The following is a 26514-nucleotide window of genomic DNA, read 5'->3' on the forward strand; positions in this document are numbered from 1 at the left end:
ATGTGTTTTCTTCTCTAATTTCTGACTTACCATTATCGGAGATGTCGAGGCTGCTGATGTTGTGGATTTCAGCAATGCAGCCCTCTAGTACCTGCGCACCTCCAGATCTCAGCTAGAGAAACACAAACCAAACAGGGGAAAGTGGTCACCTACTGGAGGGGTGAAACCAAAAAATTAAAAATAGGAGAGATAGCCTTGAACTTAGCACCAAAGAAAAAAGAGAAAACTTATCAACTTAAAAAAAAAAATCATCAATGCAAAGAGCCAACCACTAGTCATTATGTCCCATTCCACATAAGTCTGAAAATCATTACAGAAAGAAACAGAAGACAGAGATCACCCTGCATCACCAAAAGCAAAACAATCTCTGTCAACCCACAAGAATTTTCTTCATTTCTGACTTTTGGAAATCTAATGAATACCTTTATACGTGAGAAATCACTACTGTTATATCTGATTACTACAGCTTTCAGGTATAACTCTCCATCATATAATAGCAAAACAACTGAAGGAGACAATAAAAACCTAAAAAGTCATTTTCATCTTTTTCCCAAAAACCAAAAGCACATTTTACCAAGGTCAGAATATCTTTTTGTTTCCCATTTAGCAACTATCTGAGTTCTTACTACACGTTAAAACATTGTGCAGGGTGTAGTTTTCCAAGCTGTGGCCCTCTGTTTAGGAAACTTATGATCTAATAAGAGAAACTACCATTTATTGGGAACCTACTATGGGCCAAAGGATATGGTAGTTTCTCTATTCACTTAAGAAAATGAAATTTATTTTAAGATTCTATACCAAATTGATAACACTTTCTACTTGTTCACATTTTGATGTAAAAATTTAAGGAATCCTTATTTCACTATTTTACAGGCAATATGTCTGTGGAACCCTGGACCAAAACCTGCCAATTTTCCTGGCTGCTTATATGTTAAGCAGAATTTTGCACAGATCTTTGGGATCACTTTATTCAGTTTTTTTTAGCGGGGGTGTTTACATTCAGTCTTTTCTATTTTTTCAGGTGACCGCAGATCACTGTGAGATGTCCAATGTGAGCTCTGAAGGGGAGTGTCACATAGAGCCCGACCTCCCTGGAGACTGGTTTCCTCCAAGGAAACCAAGACCAGCCAACTCCACAGCTGAAGGGCTGTGAACCCAGCGGGTGGAACTCTGGCTACTTTTATTATATTTTTTGCCAAAGTATTGGCTTATGATAGAGTAGAAATTAAAAAACAACAACCACCAGGTTCTTCACAAATAGATTTAAGCAACACTGCTTCAAGTCGCACTGAGCATTATATGTAGACCATATCAATATTAAAGCAAGAAATAATTTAGGCAAACACTTCAAAGGAACATAATCTGCTTTTCACAACATGAAAATATTATGCTTTTGAGAAGATAAGCATAAGTCTTTACAATTTCCTTATTTGCTGCTAATGATTTCTCTGTTGAAAAGTCAAACTTCTAGAAAATCTCTACTTATTATAATGTATAGAAAAAATATTCCATTTGTGAAAACAGAAAATAGGATGAAGATGAGATTTCAGTACTCAAATCTGTTTATTTTACAAATACTCCTAACTGATATTTGTAGCATAAACCCATAATACTAACATTTTTCGGTACTAAAAGGTCAACATGGCCTAATTTATTGATTCATAAAGTACTTACACAGTGGCCAAGCTAAGGAAGCCCAAGGAGAAAAAAACAAAAAAAAATGTTATCAGCAGTAAGCAGAATAAGAACAGAGAAGCAGAAGTCTCTATCAACACACAACATAAAAAAGCAGAGTGAGAAAAAAACACTGCAACTAAAATAGACTCCCAAAACAAAAATCCAAAACTTAAATAAGAAAATAACTGATCTTCAGTTGCCAAGAACATTCGATTGAATTCACAGGTTATTAGATGCCTAAAATTCCCCCAAAGCTTCAAGCTTTCCCAAAACAGTAAAAGCTTTTCCATTACTGTAAATGAAAATCCTTTTAAATGAATTTGCATAATTAGAGGCTGTGTCTGCATGTATGCATGTAAAACTGGTTTTTAAATTACCCTCATTTGGATCCCACACACTAGCACTGTTTAAAAGAATGCAAGATCAAAGAGGAGTAAATGTAACTGAATCACTCAATACTTTTTAAAATGTTAAAAATAAAATCACATTTCTTTCAAGAGAGAAGTGTGGTCTCAAGGAAGGAGGAATATTTCAGCTGTTACTCATAGTTCTAAGTGAATAGTTCTAATACAAAAACATTCATAATGGGGACAGAAGCAAGGTAAATTAAAATCTAGAGAACTTTTAATAATTCATATTCCTTCCTCAAGAACACTAGCCATTTAAAAAGAGGTGGTGAATATTACAGATTTAAATGTAAAATACCATCCCTCTGTTATTTGTCACTTTTCTTCTCCAGGGGTTTTATTTTTAATGAAAAAATAACTTCAATCCTGGGAAATTTCCTCACATAAAACTGTGAATACTGCAGGATTCTCCAAGGACAAAATGTGGTTTGACATGATCAGTTCAATATATCCTTGCTGGCAGGGTGCGATACCAAAGGGTAATTCAGAACCTAGTGATATATAAATTACCATTTCAGAGATATAACCTAAGAGAAATATATAGGGGCTTCCCTGGTAGTTCAACGGATAAATAATCCACCTGCAGTGCAGGAGACGTGGGTTCAATCCCCGGGTTGGGAAGAAGGGAACAGCTACCCACTCCAGTATTCTGGCCTGGAGAATTCCATGGACTATATAGTCCATGGGGTCGTAGAATCAGATATGATGGAGTGACTTTCACTTTCAAGAGAGATATATACAATTGACCCTTGAACAACTTGGGGGATGAGGGGACTTAAGGGAACCAACCCTCCACACAATCAAAAAATCAAGTACAAACTTTACAGATGACCCTCAATATCCAAGTTTCCTTCCCCATGTGCAGATTCAACCAACCATTATATAGTACTATAATAAGTATTCAGTGGAAAAAAGTCATGTATAAGTGAACCCAGGCAGTTCAAACCCGTGTTGTTTAAATGTCAACTGTAATTTTGTGTTTCATTAACTACTGTAAGAAGCAACGTAACATGTGACTTGACAAACATGGTCACCAGTACTGTGATTCAAGCTGTAAGACAGTGGAAGAACATGACACTAAGGTAGCATTAATGGGTCCTCATGTCAGTAGCATCATTTTGAAGAAGGAAACAGACAGAAGAGGCTCCATCTTGAAAGCAGGACTCCATCTTGGGTCAGACTGTGGACTTTGAGCTATGCCCAGTATCTATGGAAATGACATACCAACTGGAAAACTAGACCCCCCCGAATGGAAGAGCCCCAGGGCTCGTACCTAGATTCTCTGTCACCTAAAAGAATACCCTAATTATCTATGTAACCAAAGAGAATCATAAATTCTATGATGCTTATTAGGGTATGACCACAGGCCTATTGATAATTGTCCACTGTTAACTACCTAGGCTTAAGGCATACGAATCATGGGTTAACTTTGATTGTATCTTTCTTTTCCTTTGTTCAGACTAGTTTCAGGGAATTTGGGGAGGTGGGTTTGGGCATGTACACTTAGAGTATATAAGGTTTTCACAAAAACTGGTTGGGGTCCTTGGCTAAGAGGAGACTCTGCCTTGGGCTCACCGGTATAATAAAGTGCACTCCACTATCTGCACTGTCCTTCTGAGTGAGTTTGTTTCCCGGAACACATGGCTACAACAATTTTATCACATAATTCACAAATGAATGGCCAAAATGAAGGTAGAATTATCATCAAAATAATAGCCAATTCTACCATCAGTATCTGATTCTTGCCTTAATAAGAAAAAAATACAAAGGAAAAAAGGTTACTAGCCATTTGGTGGATCCATATGAAACTGCCAAGAGTTTGCCATTTTTGACTTACAAAAATGTCAGTTTTATATGGTTCACCAAAAACAGCTGTCTTTCAAAGTTATTTCCAATAGGATCACAAAGGAGTTTAAACAACAAGCTGTGTAACAATCTAACACAGTGTTCTTCATCCGTATGGTACCTATCAACTTATTTGAGAAGAAAATGCCTAATCACATAATATTCTAATCATTACTAGTATTAACAATAATCAGGAAAGCATACTTTCATTAGGACTCTACCATTAGTTGGATTATTTCAGCTTCTTTAGACCTCAGTTTCCTCATCTATAAGCACGGGAATCAGATGATCACTTATGTCCTTTTCAGTTTTAATCACAGAATTAAATAAATGATGTTGTATTGGTAGCAATCATGAACTTTAATCAGGATAGTAAAGCATATGGGTCATTGCCAATTCTGTATTTTAACGTAACAGAGCGAGCAACATTATATAAGTTGTTTTTTATTTGATAGAATAACCCTTTCCATCCCCATTGCTCTCATTCCTTCCTTCATAAAAAATTTTATTATTGGCATGCCTTAATAAAGTGCTGGGAAATAATTAATTCATACTACCAGAGATGGTTTCTGTTTTATGGTCTGTCTTTAAAACAAAAGAGCACACAGACTTACACATGAAAATTTCACAATACCAAGTTAGGTTTTTAAGATTTTTTTCTTCTTTTCACCCCAACAGACAAAAAGACTAGTAAATCACACACAGTTGGCATTCACCCCAGCTCAAAATTGTTAAAAAAAAAAAAAAAAATCCTGCACTAACAATTTATATGGCTGATTTCAGACCTGTCAGTTTCTAGAATTTTCAGAGAGGAAAAGTATTAATCTTCAGTGTGGAGTTGCCTTGGTGCTCAGCATTTTGTTAGCAGCTAAGGGAAACAGAAAGCAAAGTAAGCTACAAATACTGCCGTCTAGAAAGTCACCGCCTAGCTGGGAAGGCATACAGGAGCTAGCTTCATAACTGTACAAGGTACTATGTTGTTCAGTGTCCAAATGCGCGTCACCATCATTAAGTACTAGACAATTAGGGAAAATAAGACCCCAGAGTGCTGAAGCAGTCAGGGAAGAAATTTACAGACAGATAAGCAACAACAGTGAGCAACCTTCATAGGTACTAGACGTTCTAAGCAGCATATTTCAAAGAGCTCTTTAAACCTCCTAACAACCTACCAGGAGAGGCACAAATATTGTCTTCATTTCAGACACAGAAATTGAGAGGTAGTGCTATCAACTAATTCACCCAGGACTGCATAGCTAGTTATGGCCAAACTAGGATCGAATAGTACGCGTCTGATGCAGGTACAGAGGAGGCTGGACCTGAACTAGATCCTCAAAGAAAGAGGAGCCTTGGGGAAGAAGAGGGACATGGCAGGAATGTACCGCGAAGAGAGAAGAGTGAGCATAAAAACCCAAGAAGAGGAATGAAGAGCCTTCCATCTCTAGCCCTGAGAAAAGACACCAGGTTCGACATGGTAGGTAAAGCATAGCTCTGAAGAGGCTGGACAGTCTGTCCTGAGGTATTTTCTTGCTAATTTCCACACAAACTACAAGTTTCAAGACAGTGCAAAAGTTCAGGTACACTCTAGAAATGTAAGAAGCTTTTAGCCTCAATTCTCCTCTGTGTGTAGTTGGATAGAAAAAGTGTTTGGAGTTGTTATAATTTTGATAAGCATCTTAATTTTCTTGTTTTAAAATCAAGATACTAAAAAGCAAAATTAATGACCAAAGACCTTCCCTTTCACATTCTCCAAGTCCAAGTTAGGCTGTATCCATCTGGCCTCTGTGAGGAATGCTTCACGGTCTACTTCTCTTGATGGTAAAGCTAGTTTAATGCTTATTAACTCAAAGTGTCATCACAAAATACTTAAACAACTGGCAAGAAGACAGGGAGGGGGAAAAGGTCATTAAAAGCACATTTGAGTGCTTTCTGAATAGTGTTCCACAACTATTTTTAGATAAAACTCACAAAACACAGAACATCAGAAACTTCTATAAAGTGTATTTTCCTGTTGCATGTATACCCTCTGGAGTCACAGAATTACACTTTTTCCAAGAAAAAGACAAAGCAATTTACAGACTATTATCTATTCCAGTACATAGTCTAAAGGTGCTCTTACCTCACAGTTGCTGAGATCAAGAGAAACTCCCTTCAAGTTATGATTAGAAGCCAGGCCCAATAACAGCGCTCTGGGAGGAGGAAACACACACACACATTAGATAAAAATTCCACACATTGCCCTAAAAATTTGTAAGCACACTGAACAAAGCCTAGAGAACGAAGGACTTTTCTGAATCATAATGAGTCAAGCGCCAAGCACCATCTCACTTTTCAAAATGCCAACTGCATGTCCACCGACCGAAAGCCCTGATAAAAATGACACAGTCACATTCTTCCGTCTGACACGGAGCAGGTCAACCCTGCTAAATGCAAAACCCGACAGGGTTGCTATTCATGCCTATGCAAATAAACCAACAGTGCTCCTAATTGCACACTGAAATTAAATTGTGTTCATCACAGATAAATTCCCCCCTGCATCTGCTTGAGAACACCTTTAATTATGTTTAGAATATTCGTAGGCAATTGTTATTAGAATAGCAAAGTGAAGCTTGGTTTCCCTAAGTGTTATGTTAATGGGGAAGGCAGGCTCTACAGTATTCCAGGATGTGAGGTCATACTGGATGAGTTGATGAAAGGACATACAGATATGGGATGGGTAAGGGTGTAAAGACATGGGAGATAAGGTACAAGCCTTGAGTTTGAGAACAGGATCCTGTCTGTCTATTCTACTAGCTGGTCACAGGATAAACCCCATTGCCACTCTGCAAAGACGTTTCTTATTTGCTTATGGAGGAGACTGGACATATCCTGTGCATCTCATAAGAGGATGAATTGACTCCACTTTCACAAGTCAGTTCAATAAAATCCAACACCACTGAATAGGCTTGACAGAAAAATTTCACACATGCACCCACTTCCATTAATTACAGCAAAAGCAGGAGAGACCCTCAAATAAGCCTGGTGAGGAGCATAAAGATGCGTATGAGAAGGGTCCCACTCTCAAGCAAAGGAAACAAATGTGTGTGTGAATGACCATAATGCAAGGCAGACAGTCGTAAATGCTAGAGAGCATTTGCCACCTGGGGGTGACTAGAGGGCAGAACCAAGGCAGCTGCCACCTGGGGGTGATGACTAGCCGCTATCAGTGTTCCAGTGACTCAAAAACGCCCCAGGGGAGGAGGAGGTGAGAAGGTAGGAGATGTTTTCATGCGAGAGTATCTGAGACTTTCCCCCTTTAGTGATTCTCTGGCCTCATCCTCTGAGACAGAAAGTTCCCGAGGTGGACAGAGCACAAGAACTTGGCTACTTCCAGCTATGAAAACCACCCCTGTGGGTAAGAAGGCTGAAGGGAGTGTGTGTCTCTTTATTCCTTCAGTCCAGTTCACTGGCCCTTCCCAAACACTGTCCTACGACAAAGGGCTGGGCACATCTCATCTGTGGGCATGCCTCTCTGTTCAATCACTTCTTCAAGTGTTTCTCTTTTCCTCAGAAGGAACTTCTCTCCCGTTCTTGGGGGCAGTATCGAGACACTAGAAACCAAAAGGCCAGTCCTCGGGTCTCGACGCTATCACTAAGGTGGCCTGAAGGACATTACTTTTCCTTTCTGTGTCTCGGGTTCTCATCAGCAAATGGGAGAGTGAGGACAATACCAAAGAGGTTCCTACATTTCTAAGTTTTAAGTTTAGCCACGTATTTTAACACTGTATTACTATAATGTTGAGATGGAGGGAACATTCTTCCTATTTCTGACATGTAGGTTAAGGCCAAGAAAATAAATGGTGTCCTTTAACATACTTAACTATGGAAGGCCACTGATTAAAAGGTAATGACTCAGGAGACAAGTGAAAATAAATAACCCACAGAAACTGTCCCTAGTAAAATGAAGCAAAAGAGAGCAACTACAGCAAAGCATAGCAGACACTGGGGAAAACTCTTATCACAAGGCGTGTTGTTTCTTTTAACCCAGTGTAAACTGCCTCTGTGGTTTGATCCTCTTGGTCTTCAGTTATTAGTGCAAAACTGGTTAAGAGAAGAATTTGTATTTCATCTCCATAGCTCTGGATATGTGGTACTAGTTATAATTTTGGAGTAGCACATCCCTCCATTTTAATGGTTCTATTAAGAATACTTGGCCAGGGCTATGGGGTTGGCAGAAGGGGGACCACGTGGCAGGGAGGGAGGGTGGTACAGGGAAGAAGGGGAGAGGGTGTGAAAGAAGAAGTATAAGCCGTAAATGGGGCCGCGTGCCTCCCTAAGCGATGCTCAAGCAGGGAGCAGGCTTGGGACACACGAGAACCACTCTGTTCCAGAGATTTTAGGAAACACTAAAGGAACAGTGTCATCCTCTTCTTTAAAACCCCTTAAAATACTTTAATGTGGATGAAAAACAACCTCCAAGAAAATACACAACTGTGAAAAAAGCAATTACTCTCTTTGTATCGCTTTTGACAGATCTGTCATAGTGGGGAAGATCTGTTAAGTGGAGAAGTTCTATAAAATATGGATATGTCCAAACTTTAAAGTGTCACTCTCAAGAGAAGGGGCCTTTTTACCCTTCTTATGGCTACGAATTCCCCATCCTGTAAGAAATGAGGGTCTCCCACCACCACCCCCTACACCCACCCGGTACAGAGGGATGCAATGTGGTTTAGGAACAGGCCTGAGCCAGTGGTTGCTCAAAGAGAGTAACTGCTTTTTTTCACAGCTGTGTTCTTCCTTGGAGTAGTGGACTCTGCAGTGTTCCTCCCCAGAGCCCCCTCGACCATCGGTCCTCTATGGGAGCTGCCTCAGCTGCAGAAAAGTATCTCACTCAAGGTCACATCTGCTTCCAAGAGCAGCCTATATCCAAGGACTGATCAACACAGGGGTATAAAGGCCTAGCCCCCTCACCCAGCTCAGGGTCATTCCAACAACAAAGCTCCCATCAGGCGGGCTGAGGGCTTCACTGTGGCAGTCCCAGTTCAACCTCCCCTCTGTCCCATCCCACCTCCTTCCCGCCCACCCTGCACCTCACAGGTGGGATTCCAAAATCATTTCCTAATAAAATCCTACAGGTGAATTTTCATCTCTAACTTTGCTTCCCAAAAAACCCAATCTGTGACAGTGAGTTTGACAAAACTTGGCTTCTCTGAGCTTCAATTTCCTCAGCTGTAAAATAGGGATAATGACACCTTCCCATGGCTGCTGTCAACACAGCAGGTGACAGTTTGTGGAGACGCACCCAGTTCTGCGTCCAGCTTAGGGCAGTGTTTTGCAAGTTCCCTTCCATCCTCATCCTCTCACAGGTAATCCCAAGCACCTCTTTTCAAATTATAGTTTCACATTAAATGCACATATGAAATTTTGTTTATAGAATCTTGAGCCATCAGCCTTTTCTTCATGTTAAAAATTTTACAGGGTAAAATACAGACCTGAAGAGACTGTAGGCATACCTCATCCTAATGCAATTCACAGACACTGCATTTTTTTTTTTTTTTTTTTTTAACAAATTGGAGGTTTGCTGCAATCCTGTGTCAAGCCAATCTACTGGTGCCATTTTTTAAAACAGCATTTGCTTGCTTCTCGCCTCTGTGTCCCATCTCACAATATTTCAATCCTTCCACCAGCAAAAAGATTACAACTCACTGATGGCTCAGATGATAGCTAGCCTTTTTTAGCAATAAAGTGTTTCTTATTTATGATATGGACATTTTTTGGACATAATGCTACTGCACACTTAATAAACCACAGTATAGTATGAACATAACTTTTATATGCACCAGGAAACTCAAAAATTCATGTGACTCACTATGTGATATTCACTTTATTGCAGGAAACTGGAACCAATCCTGCAGTATATCTGAGGTCTGCCTGGACTGATTTATTATTAAACATTCACATAACTAATAAGAGGTCACAATATTTAACACTGACAAAACAACTTTTAAATACAAATGTTTATAAGCCTATATCTATAATAAAGTACAAGTAAATTCATGTTCTTGTGGTGAGGATTATTCTATAAAATCAATTGCCCTGATCAATGAAGAACTACTCTATATTCTACAGGACCAAAAACATTGGAAGAATTAGTATACCATGCACCTGTCACTAAAACCACTTTGAATATGCTAACTTCATGCTGATACGATACAATAATATCAAATCTGGTTTTGCTTTCTACTCAGTGCCCCCCAGAACACAGTCCATTGTAAATGCTCGATAAATATCAATCAAATGAGTAAGTGTGTTTAAGTTATAAGGGATTCCCCTTCAGAATATTGATTCTCATAGCTTTATTCATATCCACACAAATAGCCTAATCATGGCTTTTTACTATTTGCAGCCGTTATATTTAGAGATCTCTAATATACAGATTCCATTTTTTCTGTTTGTTTGTTTTTTTTTTTTTTTAAAGGCCAGGGAGAAGGGTAGTGGGAAAGGATAGTTAGGGAGTTTGGGATGGACATGTACACACTGCTATATTTAAAATGGATAACCAATTAAAAAAAATAAAATAAAATGGATAACCAGCAAGGATCTATTGTATAGCACATGGAACTCTGCTCAATGTAATGTGGCAGCCTGGATGGGAGAGGAGTTTGCAGGAGAGTAGAAAAATGTATATGTATGGCTGAGTCCCTTTGCTGTCCACCTGAAATGACTACCACAACATTGTTAATTGGCTATACCCCTAACACAAAACAAAAAGTTTAAAACTTTTTTAAAAGGCCTGCTATAACATCAGAATTTCTTTTTTATTTTTTTATTTTTTTTAATTTTATTTTATTTTTAAACTTTATATAATTGTATTAGTTTTGCCAAACATCAAAATGAACCCGCCACAGGTATACATGTGTTCCCCATCCTAGACCCTCCTCCCTCCTCCCTCCCCATACCATCCCTCTGGGTTGTCTTTTTTAGCACTTAGCTATAGATCAACTCTTTCTCAAGGCCTCTGTTGTTTTAGTCACACAGCACTTTGCAGAATACTGTTATCAAGAATTTCACAGCTCTTAAAAAGGGAATTTACAAATTAATTTGAAAAAAATGTTCAGTAAAATGAATAGCAGACATTGATTTTAACATTTCACACAAATTACAGGGGAAAACTGAATGCTGATTTACATGTTAGGTGGGGAAAGGAGAAATCTGTGTGCACATTTGAACATAACTGATAATATAGGTATTCATAACTAAAATTGAAAATACGTTCAATGAGAAATTAGATTCTACAGCCCTTTTCATTATTTCTGGCAATGATGAACAGAAATTCAGGGATAAGAAATTATTCTAACAAGTTCAACTTCACTGCTACTTGTCCACTGGGGCTATTCATCCATAACATAAGTTGCCTGCCAAGTAAAAATACCCAAACAGATAGATACCCAGGTAACCAGAAAGCAAAACACCTAAAAATTGGTTCTGTTGCACACACAAGTACATATAGTTTGATTATTATTGTTAGTAGAAATATTTATAATTCACACAAGAGTCTACCTAAAATGGACTGAACAGAGGTCAGTATAAAGGCAATGGTATCCAGAAGCACTTTTATAGATCAGTGACTAATGCCAAGGTCACAAACCAAAGAAAGTTTTTTTCCCCTAGAAGATACAATAATATCAATAGCACACAATGTACTCGAAAAGAATTTGATTTCCTTTGTGACCCAAAGTAAAAGGCATTTTCATCTGCCTTGACTGTCTTGGGATTGTATGTCTTTTTTCCCTTCCCTCAAACACATTCATAATAACAAATTGAACTTTAAAAGCTCTGGAGAAAATGAATTAACCACTCACTTTAAGGGCTCAGGAGACAGTTTTGTGCCTGAAAGGTTGATTTGCATCAGAGCCAGAGAACTACTAAAAAACTGCTTGAAAGACGGCGGTACTTCTTTTCCTTTCCTGAAAAACAAATCATGACAGTCATACACTTAACCTTCCATCTCCACACCCCACTTCCCTATTGGCAAAATTATTCATTGGTAATTCAGACACTGTGAAATAATCCATGAATCAGTTGTATCCTCAGTAGAAATTTAAAAGTAAAAAGAAAAAAAAAGTCTGAAAGTAAATTCAGTCTACTTTTTAAAGTGATGTAAGAGAGGTTAAGAAATGTCATTAAATTTTAAAACATTTTATTTCTATTCTTCAAAGCCAAGGAACTCATTGAGTTCTATTTCTAGATCTCGAGGAAACTCCATATTTGAGTTTTTAGGAAATAAGTCAAAGAAGACATATATTTCTCACCAACTTAAAGAGCCTTCCCACTGGATGACATCAGATTGTTAAGGATCGCTACCTGTGTTTGGCGATATTTTCAGATGTAGAGGTCTCAGATGCGCCAAGATTGAGACTGGAGGTCAAGTCTGATTGGCAAGAAGCCTGCATGACGAATATCCTACTCGGCTCTTATAGCCATACCACAAATCTAATTATTTCAGGACAAATATTAGAAAAAAGACAAAACTGCAAAAGGAAAGGGTTATAACCTCCAAATATATCCCCTTGCTTGCTATTCCAGTGGGAAGTAGATCAAATCATACAACTCAACAAGAAGACAGAGTCAACACCACAATATGAGGGTTTAAGAAAAATGAAATCTCAGAGTCAAATTGGAATATCAATGCTTAGCTTATTTTGTTCCATCCGATAGAATTGTTGAAAGGATTCACTAAGTAAAGCACTTAGCCTGATGCCCTGTCAACACTCATTTAACGATAGCTATGCATATTCTGTGAGGGAATCATACTATCTCAGGGAGGAAGCCATCCTAGAAGTCCAGCTCAACCGTGTCTTATTCAACAACATTTTATGCAGAGGTCTAGGAAGCCTGTCAATATTTGAGAAAGGTTTTAAAACAGGACAATTTCGGGCTATTTGAGAAGAAAATAGCTATTTTTCTATTCTAAGCAGCAAGAATCTCTATTTGAGAGGATGAAAATAAATTCAAGAAGAAAGAGAATTCTGGTAGAATACATTCCAGATGTTTCAAACAACTCTGGTTTCAGATATCAGAAGGATATAAGCTTGAACACTCAGGTTCATTTTCTGATGAGCAAATGTTAATTTTTTATTTGAACATAGTTTTCTTTCTGTTACATCGTATTGGTGTCGATGTTCTAATGTTTCCAAATACTGCCCGTTTCTGAAGGATGATGATCAGTCACCCCACAAATGGCAGGCTTAGCTACTCTGGTGAATGGGATGTGAGCAGAAGTGATGTGTGCAATTTCCAGAGAGTTGGTTTACCAGCCACTGTGTGTGTTACCATCCTTCTTTCTCCTCTGCTATGTGACTGTCAATGTTCTAGAAAGAGGCTGCTCTGCCTCCCAGCGTGAAGTTGATGTGGCCGGCCCATAACGGACATGTTGCAAGATCACGGTTGTGGAAAGCTATAGAGAGGGTGGTGGGTTGGGGGTAATCATTTGTTACTGGAACAACCTGACCTATCCTGACTGTTACACTTCTGAAATTATCCGTGAATCACAGTATGAACAGACTGGCTAACAATCTACAACTCAGTGCAAATGCAGCAATTTTGACATAATTTACTAGGGGCTTCCTATGATTACATCTAGGTAAGGGAGTGGGTATTAAACAGTGTAATCACATCCTCTCATTTGGAAGACAAGGCAATTTGTTAGCAGTTTCGCTCTACAAGCTTAATAGCTCTACTGACAACCAATCATCATAAAAGAGCTGATTAGATGAAGATCCTTATAGTACTATAATATCATTTCTAACCCAATTCCTCAGTCTATCATAGCTCCACTAAAGCATGGTTTCATGAGCTCTCTTCAAATTCATGGGTTGATGGGGCAGTCAACTTAATACCCTCTAAGGTCTTTGAAATACAGTACCTAAGAAAACTCCCAACTTCTCCCATTGTTTTATCTCCTACACTTTACACTTTCTGATCATATCTGGTTGAGGTATTTGTGGCATATTTTTGCTATCCTAAAGATTTACATCACTGTTAAAGTAAGGGACCAGGAGTACTTTAAAATGTAGAATAACTTATTTATGAGGCATAATTGTAGAAGAAAGCATGTTTAATTCTGATTTTTTCCAACAAAGTGACTATTATCCCTTGGAATATATAAAGCTTTAAAAAGGTGAGCCAATAAAAGAGGAGATGATATTAGGCAGTCTTCCATGCTATTAAAGAGCATATCATGACTTTGATATTGTTTATGACTTGTGGTAACAAATGCTGAGTGCTGAATTGTATTAATGCATTAAATGATAGTAGAATACCAAATCTAAAATAGCCCATGTACTTTTCATCATTCTTCTGCATTCTCCCATTCTAAGCTGCTGCTTCTGCTGTGTGTGAATATCTGTTACTTCTAATCTACTGCCTGGTTTTGCAAACAATTCTACATGAATTGTAGAATTCTACATGAAGGTAGAAGTGAGGCGCTGAGGCTGGCCGGCCACTTCCACAAATCAGAATACTAGAGCTCTAGGCTGACTATTGTCTTTGCCTCCCAGACACAGTTGAGACTTACTTCAAAGTGCATTATTGAGAAACACCTTCAGACGTTTCTAAAAGGATTTTTACCATATTTAGAGAGAATGCCTGTCCACATACGAGAAATGGCACCTTATTACAGAGTTCAGATAGGCAGGCTGGAGTTCTTGATAAGAACCTTGTCATGCAGGGAGAAAAGACATAACAAAAATTTGAGCTTGCAAGGTCTATTATTCATCAATAATGGTTTAGGACCATCTCCTCTTTCACATACAACATGCACCCTTTATTACTGTTTTCATCTTACTACAATGTTCTCTGAGAGAAAGACACTCCTAAAAGATGATGATAATAGCAGGAATGACTTCATACCGGTGAGAAAACACAGTTCTGGAGAGATTGAGCACAGCTAAATACTGAAGGCAGCCACGCAGAAGAGCTCCACAGACCTGGGAAAGAAACAATCACTCTTATTTTCAAATATTTCTAAGACTAAGAGAATATCTTATTAGGGAGAAAGCCCATTGTTTCCCATCTTATAAATAGCTGTTCTGAGACCCCTTGAGCAATATAAAAAAAATATTACCATGTCCAGGGAACATTCAGTATTGGATAAATCCAGATGAGCAATGGCATTTGGCTGGGCCAAAAAACTGTACATGGACTTGAAATAAAAAATAAAAACCAAATATATTAGGATCCAGAAAACACATGCCCACAGGCACATGCCCACACACAATGCAAGTTAATATTTTAAATAAAGTTGCCCCAAAACCACCCAGGATCATGCTTCACTCTTCCCAAGAGGATCAGCAGAATTTTTTGTCATTCTGTTACCTTCCCTGAGAGCAAAAATCCAAAGAATATTTTAAATTATACATGTTTTTTTAAAAAAGGCCAAATGGAATCTTGGCTACCAAACCCCCTTTTTGCTACATATGACTTAGTTTTTCTGATTAGCTCTATTTTTGTTATATTATTTTGGGACCGTGCTAATTGATTTTAACTGTTGAGAATGAAATACCACCTGAATTGCAGCCACCCTATCAAAATACTAACGACTTTTGAAAGCGTTCAAGGAACCACTACTTTGAATTTGAAACAAAGGCTGGTAGTTTCAGAATATATATTCTCTTTTTGGGTCAACAAAAAAATTTTTATATCCTTAGTTACCTCCAAAATCTAACAAGAAAGTGCCTGACAACACGATTAGTTGTTTTTTTTGGGGGGGGGAGGGGGGTTAAAATGTCATTTATAGCTAAGACACTTCAGTTTCTAGGGAGTCACAATGCATAAATGATCCCCTCATCCCTGTACAAGGCTATCAGAACAATAAAATTAATAACTCTGTTATTCTCTAATTGCCTATGTGAGTAGTAACTGCCAACAGCCACCAACAGCAAACCAAATCCAAGCTCCTGCCACCAGGCAAATAGCTAACCTCTGCTTCGCTTCAGTGGATGCCTTGAAAGACTTGAAAAAACAAACAAGCTTACACTGAGACGTCCTAGTCCTTGGCAAAGATTCCTGAATGTAGCAACATAGCTGTAGATGGTTGAGAAAATTCCTCTCTACTAAGGAATTCAGAAGAGCAACAGGCTGGACTAAAAGTATTTTAGAATACTCAGACACAGAGAATGTACTGTATTATGAAAATTCTGATTCAGAAAAATCTTTTTTTTTTTTTTTTTCTCACTTAACGAAGATCTGATTCTCTTTGCCTGGCACTGCGATTTTACTCCTGGTCACCAGCTGGGGGAGCTCTAATCACCCTCAAGTGGTGACAAGACCCTACTGGGCCAACACCTCCAGTAGGCCCTGCTAGGCTGGGTTATCCCTTGAAGCACCAGCTGAATGGCTCTCAGAACTTCAGCACGTAGGGGCTAGAAGCCCACTGCCACTCAGGCCTTATCATTCCACTTGCCCTTCCCCAGAAGCCCCGCTGTGACAGGACTCCCGGCCAGCTCCTTGGCTGTCTTAGGTGCCTATGGATGTCCCTTCTTGTTTCATCTTCAGGCTCCACTTTTTCTCGCGATTCTGTTAGTGTGCCACTGTAACGTTTTGGCGGTTTCCCAGCAGACCCCTGGTTTCATGTTTGGAGGGAGCAGATTTATGAATCGCCAGGGAAAGGCACAACTCAGGTTGGACAACACACTGAAAAAGTCATGGCACACCAGGAAGCAAGGACTATGTAAATGAGTTCAAGTGTAAGGGAGAGCAAATAACTACAAAAAGGACTGTGGCAACATTCCCTGTCTTACAAGGAAAGTAAAACAGAAGAGAAATGGGAATACAGGTCACAGCATTTTTCACTCCCATAAAGCAATGAGATGCAAATGAAGGTCCTTTGAAGAGGTCCAGGTACTATAGGCCCCCTTGATAAAGGAGCATTTATTCTAAATTCTATCCTGGTGACCAAAGGGAAGGGGACCATTCACCCCATCTGACAATGAGATGATTCCCAATTCACTCTATCAACAAGATCTGCCAAACGCTGATATTACTGAGTCAGAGGCATGAAAAACCTTGTTACCACTGAAGGGAAACTTTTCCCTTCACACTCAAACTTTCAAAAGTAGCCCCAGTTTGACCCCTAACCCTCCCCTTCTTTACTGTATTCATGGAACATTGGACTGAAGTTCATCCCAACATCCTTTTCCTTCACAAACTATGTTTTTAAAAGCCACTGGTCTTCCTAATAATATTATTCAATGATAAGTTAATTCACTTTTCACCTCTAATCTTTCTTATCAGACAATTTTAACAGGTGCAACAATGCTTTGAAATGTAGAAAAAATTTCTTCAGACTAAGTATTTGCAGAAAGAATTTAAACTTCAACAACCTTAAGTGAGAGAAGGAAAAAAAATGTACGAGATAGATTACATTTAATGAAGGCAAGCTCTGAATATTTCTCTAAAACACTTATAAGCTCATAACTAAATGATTTTAAGATGTCATGATAAAAGGAGATGTGGGAAAATACATTACAAAGCCCTGTTGAGAAATTATTCCAGGCTTATTAAGTACAGTTTCATGGAAGATGGCAGGAAGGGAAAGAAAACCCACCGAGAGGTCATCTCCGCGAAGGATGTTCCCTGAGAGGTCCAGATGGACGAGGGTGGTGGCGGTCAAAGGGTTGGCACTCAGTGACTGAGAAAGGCTATTCACCCCTGCAACAATAACAAGATGAAGCTTAGTTTCCATTCCAGGAACAAAAATGAGTTCTGTGATTTTCTTTAAAGGGTCCAACAGCCCCATCAACAGGCAGGACTGAGATTAACCAGAAGCACCATTCCCAAAAGGCAGCTTGAGGATGGTCTTCTGACATCTTCTCAAGAAGAACAGGTTAGTCAGTCACAGACAACCAACTCACTGATGAGGAGGAGAATGAAATGGAATCAGCTTCATCCTGTTCCACTTCTAATGGTGTGGAGGGAGAAGATTTTACTTTGAAGTCTTAGAATGATGCAAACAATCTAACTGATCATTTTTATCCCTTTCTCAATCCTGCCAGGTGATTCTTGCCTTAATGTACAGTATTAAAAGGATGCAGATTCAGAGTCAGATACTTTAGACTACTGAAAGTATGTGGAAGTTAATCTAGGAATGTACTGCTCTGCCTAATGCATTATATTCAAGGCAAAATTTAGATTGAAACAGACTTTACAAAGAGAAAATGCTCTGTACACAATGGAACAAGCAATCAAAAGGAAAAACTGATAATTATCACTCTACACACTATTTATATAAAATAACATAAATGATTCAAGTCAACTCTAACATAAATGGATGAATATATGAGGAGGCAAGATTGCTCTGCAAAGAGAGAGGTATGGTCTACTATCTCTGGGTAATAGGAACTGAAATAGGCCTTTTAGCACCTTGTGGTAGGTAGATTTTCATCAGGACACTTTAAAATGTGAGCCCAGAAAGGACTGTTCCCTCCCTGAGATTTAAAGAGGTCAAGACACACAATTATCACTGATGATTATTCTTTAGATAACAGGCATGTGGGATACTGCAATGCTTTTTCTGTTTCTACTCAAAGTCCATTGTTCCAAATCGTGCATTTTGGAAATAAAACTATTTCTAAATTGGGTATACTATTATAAATCATTTTGTTTTTCTTTTTCATTAAAATTCTTCTTGAAAATCCCAGGCTGTCTTAGCCACCTAAAATAGGGGATGGGGTTTTTGTCCAGACATGGATAATTTCTTCATCAGATAAGGGGCAAGGGTCAGGCCAAAATTGCTCATGAGTGCAGAACCCCAAGAGGCACTTCAAGAAAAAAAAAGAAAAAAGCTGAGCATTACAAGTACAGCCCCACGTGAGAGCAGTTCTCTGCTCCAAGTTTAGAATGTGTGGCACTGATGAAGAGGTTATTATCTTATCCTTCAGCTTTGGAGAGGTACAAAGAACCAACTCCAGTGTGCATCTGATAAAGGCTACTGAGCCATTTCTTGATGGTAAGTGTGCATCTGGGTTTGTATAGAGAAGACTTCAAAACACAGAGGGGAAAATAGTTTACTTAAATACATGCAAGAATTTCTTGGGCCATCAACTCAGCATTTATTAAGTGCTCATAACATGTTTATAAAATGCTGGAGATTGGGAGGTATGTGTAAATAAGACTCATTCTTTGCCCTCAGAAAATTCAAAGACCATCAGGAAAGAAGCTAAATAAATTCCATGATGAAAAGCCAGAGCTATGCAAGGATTTATTCAATGCAACAAATCTTTATTTAAAGGCTACTGTATAGCAGGCATAGGCTTTTGAGACTCAGAGAATAATTCACCCTCTCAAAGGCCATACAGTAGGAAACAGAGACAGTTGAATAATCACAATTTAGTGAGGTCAGTATTATCAAAGCTGCGTATTGTCACCCTGCTTATTTAACTTATATGCAGAGTACATCATGTGAAATGTCAGGCTGGATGAAGCACAAGCTGGAATCAAGACTGCTGGGAGAAACAGCAATAACCTCAGATATGCAGATGACACCACCCTTACGGCCCTTACAGCAGGAAGCAAAGAGGAACCAAAGAGCCTCTTGATGAAAGTGAAAGAGGAGACTGAAACAGCTGGCTTAAAACTCAACATTCAAAAAACAATTATCATGGCATCCGGTCCCATGACTTCATGGCAAATAGATGGGGAAACAGTGACAGACTTTATTTTCTTGGGCTCCAAAATCACTGCAGATGGTAACTGCAGCCATGAAATTAAAAGATGCTTGTTCCTTGGGAAAAAAACTATGACCAATCTAGAGAACATATTAAAAAGCAGAGATTACTTTGCCAAAAAAGGTCTGTCTAGTCAAAGCTATGTTTTTTCTGGTATGGATGTGAGAGTTGGACCCTAAAAAAGTTGAGTACTGAAGAATTGATGCTTTTGAACTATGGTGTTGGAGAAGACTTTTGAGAGTCCCTGGGACTGCAAGGAGATCAAACTAGTCCATCCTAAAGGAAATCAGTCCTGAATATTAATTGGAAGGACTGATGCTGAAGCTGAAGCTCCAATACTTTGGCCACCTGATGCGAAGAACTGACTCATTGGAAAAGACCCTGATGCTGGGAAAGACTGAAGGCAGGAGGAGAAGGGGATGACAGAGGATGAGATGGTTGGATGGCATCACCAACTCGATGGACATGAGTTTGAGCAAGCTCTGGGAGTTGGTAATGGATAGGGAGGCCTGGTGTGCTGCAGTCCACGTGGTTGCAGAGAGTCAGACATGACTGAGTGACTGAAGTGAACTGAATACTATCAAAGAAGTAAGAGCCAAGGGCTTGGCAGTGAAGGTGGTGCAGATTTGATACTGTTAAACAAAAGGAACTTGCGATAGCCTCTAGAAAAGGTTGATTTCTGGAGGTAACTTTATGATTGTTCAAATGACCAACTTCCTTAAATTTGTCTGCTACTGGTAGTACCAATGTATTTTGTAATGGCATAATTGAGTCCAAAACATTTGGAAAACATCAGACTTTCATCAAGAAAATAATTTTTAAAATTATGACCTTAGTGAGGTATAAAAAAACTCAATAAATAAATTCTGAAATTAGAAGGTGAAATTAGTCTTGACAGCAAAACACTCCTTGACAAATATGGGTGCTTGGCAGTTGGCCAATGTCTGATTAGAATTGGGAGAGAATTGTGTTATCAGCTCAGCTTCAAGCTACTGAGACAGAATGAAGGCTTTCCTCCCCTACCTCTTGAGCCCATTCCACGTGAGGCCTGGGATAATAAGCACAGTAATGGCAGGGAATTACAAAAATATAGGATGGAAAGAATCAGGGCTCTTCCAACCCAAACTACACACAAATTTTCATGCTATTCTCAATTCTGGCTATCTAGTGATTTTGACCATTCTTCATATTTATTATTGGAGTGTTTACAGCTGGAAAAAGGTGGTACCAGATGGCCCTGCACTGACATAATCTGGCAACCAGCAGGACATTTACTAGAAATCCAGAAAACTATCACTTAGCTCACATCTGAGGAAGAGAAAGGATATTTGGACACAGTGTGGATGTCATGGGGAGATTTAAAAAAAAAAATCTGCCTTGAATTATGGAGTCATGAATATAAATGTTTTCACAGAAATAAAATATGTTAGTCAAATTCAGCAAAAGTTTAAAAGTGCAATTTAATCTGAGTTATTTTAAATCCACAGACCTTTCAGATCCTTTGTGACAGTCTGCAAGAATACTGAAAACCTTTAAGAAATCAATTTTTTAAAAGGCAGCATTTCAAGATATACATCCTAGGAAGGATGACTTAAAATTCTTTGGGTCACATGTTATAAAACAATATTAATTCTCAAACATATTTTATTGCAGAAAAGAGATAAAGGTGTGGATCTTCATTTGTAAAGGGTGGAGGGCATGTGGGGCTGTCTTGATTCAGGGGAAGCTGAAGAACCTGCCCACTCCCATCACTGGGAGGGAGAGGGCATCTCTCAGGTACCTCAGGACCCAAGCTTGCCTTCAGAAGGATCAAAGATTGTTACGTCCCTCTATCTGTCTTCTATTAATAATAATGAACAAATATATTAAATATCAAGTTTAAAAAAAAAAACCTCTACCTTAAGAAAGAGTTAGACTTATGAAGCACGTGATACATGATTTTACAAGAAAAAAATTTACCCTTTAAATAGAAGAGTAACAAAGGAGGGGACCTAGCAACTTCCTCCAAAAGAAATATAAGTGACTAAGGAACAAGGGGGAAAAGCCAACTAAGCACTAACTGAAGAAACTAAAATTAAAATATCAGAACATGTGTGTTCATATGCTTGACAAACAATAAAAAAGAAAGAATAATATCCACTGATGGTGAGAGTATAAAGAGGATTGTACAAAATATTTGGAGGACAAACTTGACAATACATGTCAGAAACAGCTTTTTAAAAATTATACAAACTCTGACCTCACAATTCTACTTACAAGAATTTTATCCTAAAGAAGAAATTAACTCATGACTGGTGATTAGATATAGATGTCATATTAGGGTGTTTTGCACTATTGAATTTAAAACGGTCTACATGTACAATATTAGATTATGTGCATAAGTGAGGGGACATTTTGCATACACTGGGCTATCACATAGCATTGAAAGTGACCAAGTGTTTACTGACACAAAAGATCACAATTTACTATGGGGGATAGGGGAAGAAGTTTACGAAACAGTAATCACATATCATAAAATAGTATAATCACATATATACATGTGTGTGTTTTTGTAGATATTTATATTTAAAAAAAACTACTTACCGACACCAAACAGTGCAGAAGAACAAGTACCAAAGTGTCAACAGTGACAATCTTGTATTGACTTGGTACTCGTATTGCAAGTAGTTTTTGCTTTCTTAGTCATACTTTTCAGAATCTTCGAAGTCTGTACCATAATATGTAATGCACTGATAATCATCAGGAAAAGGGTTTTTATAAAACTGATTTGCTGATGTAGAACACTGATAACAGAAAGGGACTACATCTTAGCTTTCAGATCTATAGATGGCTTTAGGCATCAGGACAGAAAACACTGGCTCCTGGTGAATTGTTTCCCTTCGGAAAGTTACTTTTGTCCCTTCATCTTAAACATGTGGACACAATCATGGCATGAATGGAACGAACCCAAATTTCAACTCACTCACCATGACTGCACGGTTGGAATAAAGTAGGAACGGATGGATAGTAAACCATTCCCGGACCACTTTGCTTTACCCACTCACCCATGACACAGCAGTGAGAACATGCAGTGCCAGGTGCCAGGGACACAGCAATGAAGGACACAAGACCCTTGCCAGCTAGAACCTTGCAGGCTAGGACACAACCAAAATACAGTGAAACATGCACTGAAGTTGAGGGATTTACAAAGTGCTATGGAATGCAGAGAAAGGGGCATCCAGTTCTGCAGGGGGTGGTGAGAGGAGGTTGTCTGAGAAGGACTTCAAAGAGAAAAGGAGACAGAAGCTGAGTCTTCCAGGAGGAGCACTAATTCACCAGATTTGTGGGTGGGGACACTGAGGTTGTCCTGGGCAAAATAGGAACATATAAAAATACATGATGGAAAAACACTATATGATGGAAGGGAGGAAGGAAAGAGAAGGGAGGGAAGGAGGAAGATGATGGTGGCAGGGACAACATGGCACTCTGTGCCAAAAATGACACTATACATTTTAACCCATTTAATCCCACCACCTCTGACAAAGTAGAGACTCAAATTTCCATATTATAAATGAGGTTGCTAAGGAATCAAGGGACTGAGATGTATTAATGTATTTGTAGTTAAGTAAAAATGTTAGGACTCAAGCCTAGACAATCTGCTGGAGAACTGGCAATCACTACACATATTGTCCTCAAAAGACAGCCATATGTTAAGGAGTGGCAAATTACTCAAGAAAGTTTCATTTTACACCCACACTGGGTAGCACCACTATATCAGGTGTTGGAGAGATGGAGACAAGAAACACACACGTGTGGCAAAGACAGCCCCCTTCTCATAGGGAAAACACAAAATTCATACAATGATGTTAGATATGACCTAGAAGTGACACAAAGGAAAAAGTAAGTGATTCTGTTGAAGCCTCAGGAATAGGGAAGACATGTCAGAAGAGATGATCATAGATGAGGGTTTTGTAAAATATACTGAAGCTCTCTAAAAATATTTGGAGATGTGTGACATAAGAGAAAATATGTATTGGTCTCTGCCCCCCTTGCTGGTTCCTGGCACAGAGCTCCTCAAACCCCTGTAATTTCCTGGGCGATAAAAACACTAGAAACATCCCTTGTTCTGATATTTGTCTTTGACCCTGACTCAGGGTTCCCAAAACTCCTATAAATTCGTAAGTGATAAGAGCAGTAGGAGCATCTTTTGTTCTAATGCAGCAACTCTGGGTGGGCTCCTGGATGGGGACTGGTCATCAGAATGACCAAGCCACAATGAGCAGCTTGGAATTCCATCCCCACTCCCACCCACCAACACTTCTGCACAAAGGGGAGAGGGCCTGGAAATGCAGTTAATAATTGATCATGCCTATGTGATAAGGCCTCCATGAACATACCATGGGTTCTGGAGAGCTTCTAGGTTGATGAACACATCGGCACATGGAGGGTGACACGCCCCAAATCTCCAGGAACAGAAGCTCCTGTGCTTGGCACCCTCCCAGTCCTCACCCTGTGGATCTCTTCTTCTGGCTGTTCATCATCTGGATCCTTTACCCTTAATAAACTAGTAAATGCGGGGAGAGAGGAGGGAGGGGGGTTCAGGATGGGGAACACATGTACAGCTGTGGCGGATTCATGTTGATGTATGGCAAAACCAATACAATATTGTAAAGTAATTAACCTCCAATTAAAATAAATAAATTTATATTTTAAAAAAATAATTAAAAAAAATAAACTAGTAAGTGTAATAAGCACTTCCCTGAGTTCTGTGAACCACTCTAGCAAATTAGAGAGACTTCAGAACCTCTGATAACCTGGGCTTGTCAATAGGCATGTAAAGGGCATGGAGGGAGAGGAGGGTGTTGGGGGCATAACAGTCTTGTGGGACAGAGCCCTTAACTTGTGGGATTTGACGTCATCTCCAGGTAGATACTGAGCTGAATTATAGGATACCCAGCTGGTGTTGCAGAGAACTGCCTGGTGTGGGGGGGAAACGTCCACATATCTGGTGACCAGAAATATCAGAAGTGACATGTTTTGTGTGAGTAGTAAAGGAGACATACAGAGAAACACAGAAGGAAGAATGGAGATTTTTCCAATACAAGATGAAAGAAAAACTTTTCAAGTACAAAGGCATGATGTATGCAGGAAGATTTCAATTATTAGTAGTAGTGTTATAAAGGGGACAATATAGCAAAATAAGAACAGAACAGAAGAAAATGGGAAGATGGTGAGTGGAGTCAGGAAAGAACCTGGGGAAAGAAAGGCAACTTCCAAGACAGGAAATAGAGCGGGTACAGCAAGAGTGATGAATGTAACTGCAGTTAGGCCCAACCATTTTCTGTACACCAGACAGTCCATCTGACAGGATTATGTGTATGTGGGGGCAGGGGGAGTGTGATAGCAAAGAAGTCTTTCCAAGGATGAACCAAAAAAACACAACCAGTAGTAATCCTTTGGTAAGATACAGAATCAATGCAAAGAAATAGAGGAAAACAATAGGAGGGGAAAGACTAGAGATCTCTTCAAGAAAAACTAGAGATACCAAGGGAACATTTCATGCAAAGATGGGCTCAATAAAGGACAGAAACAGTATAGACCTAACAGAAGCAGAGGATGTTAAGAAGAGGTGGCAAGAACACACAGAAGAACTATACAAAAAAGATCTTCGTGACCCAGATAATAACGATGGTGTGACCACTCACCCAGAGCCAGATATCCTGGAAAGCAAAATTAAGTGGGCCTTAGGAAGCATCACTATGAACAAAGCTAGTGGAGGTGATGGAATTCCAGTTGAGCTATTTCAAATCCTAAAAGATGATGCTATGAAAGTGCTGCACTCAGTATGCCAGCAAATTTGGAAAACTCAGCAATGGCCACAGGACTGGAAAAGGTCAGTTTTCATTCCAATCCCAAAGAAACGCAGTGCCAAAGAATGCTCAAACTACCACACAATTGTACTCATCTCACACGCTAGTAAAGTAATGCTCAAAATTCTCCAAGCCAGGCTTCAACAGAACATGAACCATGTGCTTCCAGATATTCAAGGTGGATTTAGCAAAGGCAGAGGAACCAGAGATCAAATTGCCAACATTCGCTGGATCATAGAAAAAGCAAGAGAATTCCAGAAAAACTTCTGCTTTATTGATTACGCCAAAGCCTTTGACTGTGTAGATCACAACCAACTGTGGAAAATTCTTCAAGAGATGGGAACACCAGACCACCTTAGGTGCCTCCTGAGAAATCTGTATGCAGGTCAAGAAGCAACAGTTAGAACCAGACATGGAACAACAGACTGGTTCCAAATCGAGAAAGGAGTATATCAAGGCTGTATATTCTCACCCTGCTTATTTAACTTATATGCAGAGTACATCATGTGAAAGGCCAGGCTGGATGAAGCATAAGCTGGAATCAAGATTGCTGGCAGAAATATTAATAACCTCAGATACGCAGATGACACCACCCTTATGGCAGAAAGCAAAAAGGAACTAAAAAACCTCTTGATTAAAGTGAAAGAAGAGAGTGAAAAAGTTGGCTTAAAACTCAACATTCAAAAAACGATTATCATGGCATCCAGTCCCATCACTTCATGGCAAATAGATGGGGAAACAATGGAAACAGTGACAAAATTTATTTTCTTGGGCTCCAAAATCACTGCAGATGGTGACTGCAGCCACTGAAATTAAAAAACGCTTGCTCCTTGGAAGAAAAGCTATGACCAATGTAGACAGCATATTAAAAAACAGAGACATTACTTTGCCAACAAAGGTCCATCTAGTCAAAGCTATGGTTTTTCCAATAGTCATTAGCATCGAAGAATTGATGCTTTTGAACCGTGGGGTTGGAGAAGACTCTTGAGAGTCCCTGGGACTTCAAGGAGATCAAACCAGTCCATCCTAAAGGAA

The 26514-nt window shown here is 39.1% G+C and overlaps 1 protein-coding gene across 7 annotated transcripts in view; it reads right to left on the reverse strand.

Moving 5' to 3' along the window:
* The window catches only part of CARMIL1 (capping protein regulator and myosin 1 linker 1), a 306964-nt gene that overhangs the window by 91818 nt on the left and 188632 nt on the right, over positions 1–26514 (reverse strand). For all 7 annotated transcript variants that reach the window (XM_070777554.1, XM_019985895.2, XM_019985894.2 and 4 more), the window contains 6 exons: positions 17512–17615; positions 15031–15108; positions 14817–14893; positions 11768–11872; positions 6046–6115; positions 31–112 (listed from right to left, as the gene is read on the reverse strand). In XM_070777554.1, coding sequence (XP_070633655.1) covers positions 31–112; positions 6046–6115; positions 11768–11872; positions 14817–14893; positions 15031–15108; positions 17512–17615 — 516 coding nt within the window. The remainder of the gene's footprint in view (positions 1–30; positions 113–6045; positions 6116–11767; positions 11873–14816; positions 14894–15030; positions 15109–17511; positions 17616–26514) is intronic.

The sequence above is a fragment of the Bos indicus genome, chromosome 23 (assembly GCF_029378745.1).
Source record: "Bos indicus isolate NIAB-ARS_2022 breed Sahiwal x Tharparkar chromosome 23, NIAB-ARS_B.indTharparkar_mat_pri_1.0, whole genome shotgun sequence".
NCBI classification, from domain to species: domain Eukaryota; kingdom Metazoa; phylum Chordata; class Mammalia; order Artiodactyla; family Bovidae; genus Bos; species Bos indicus.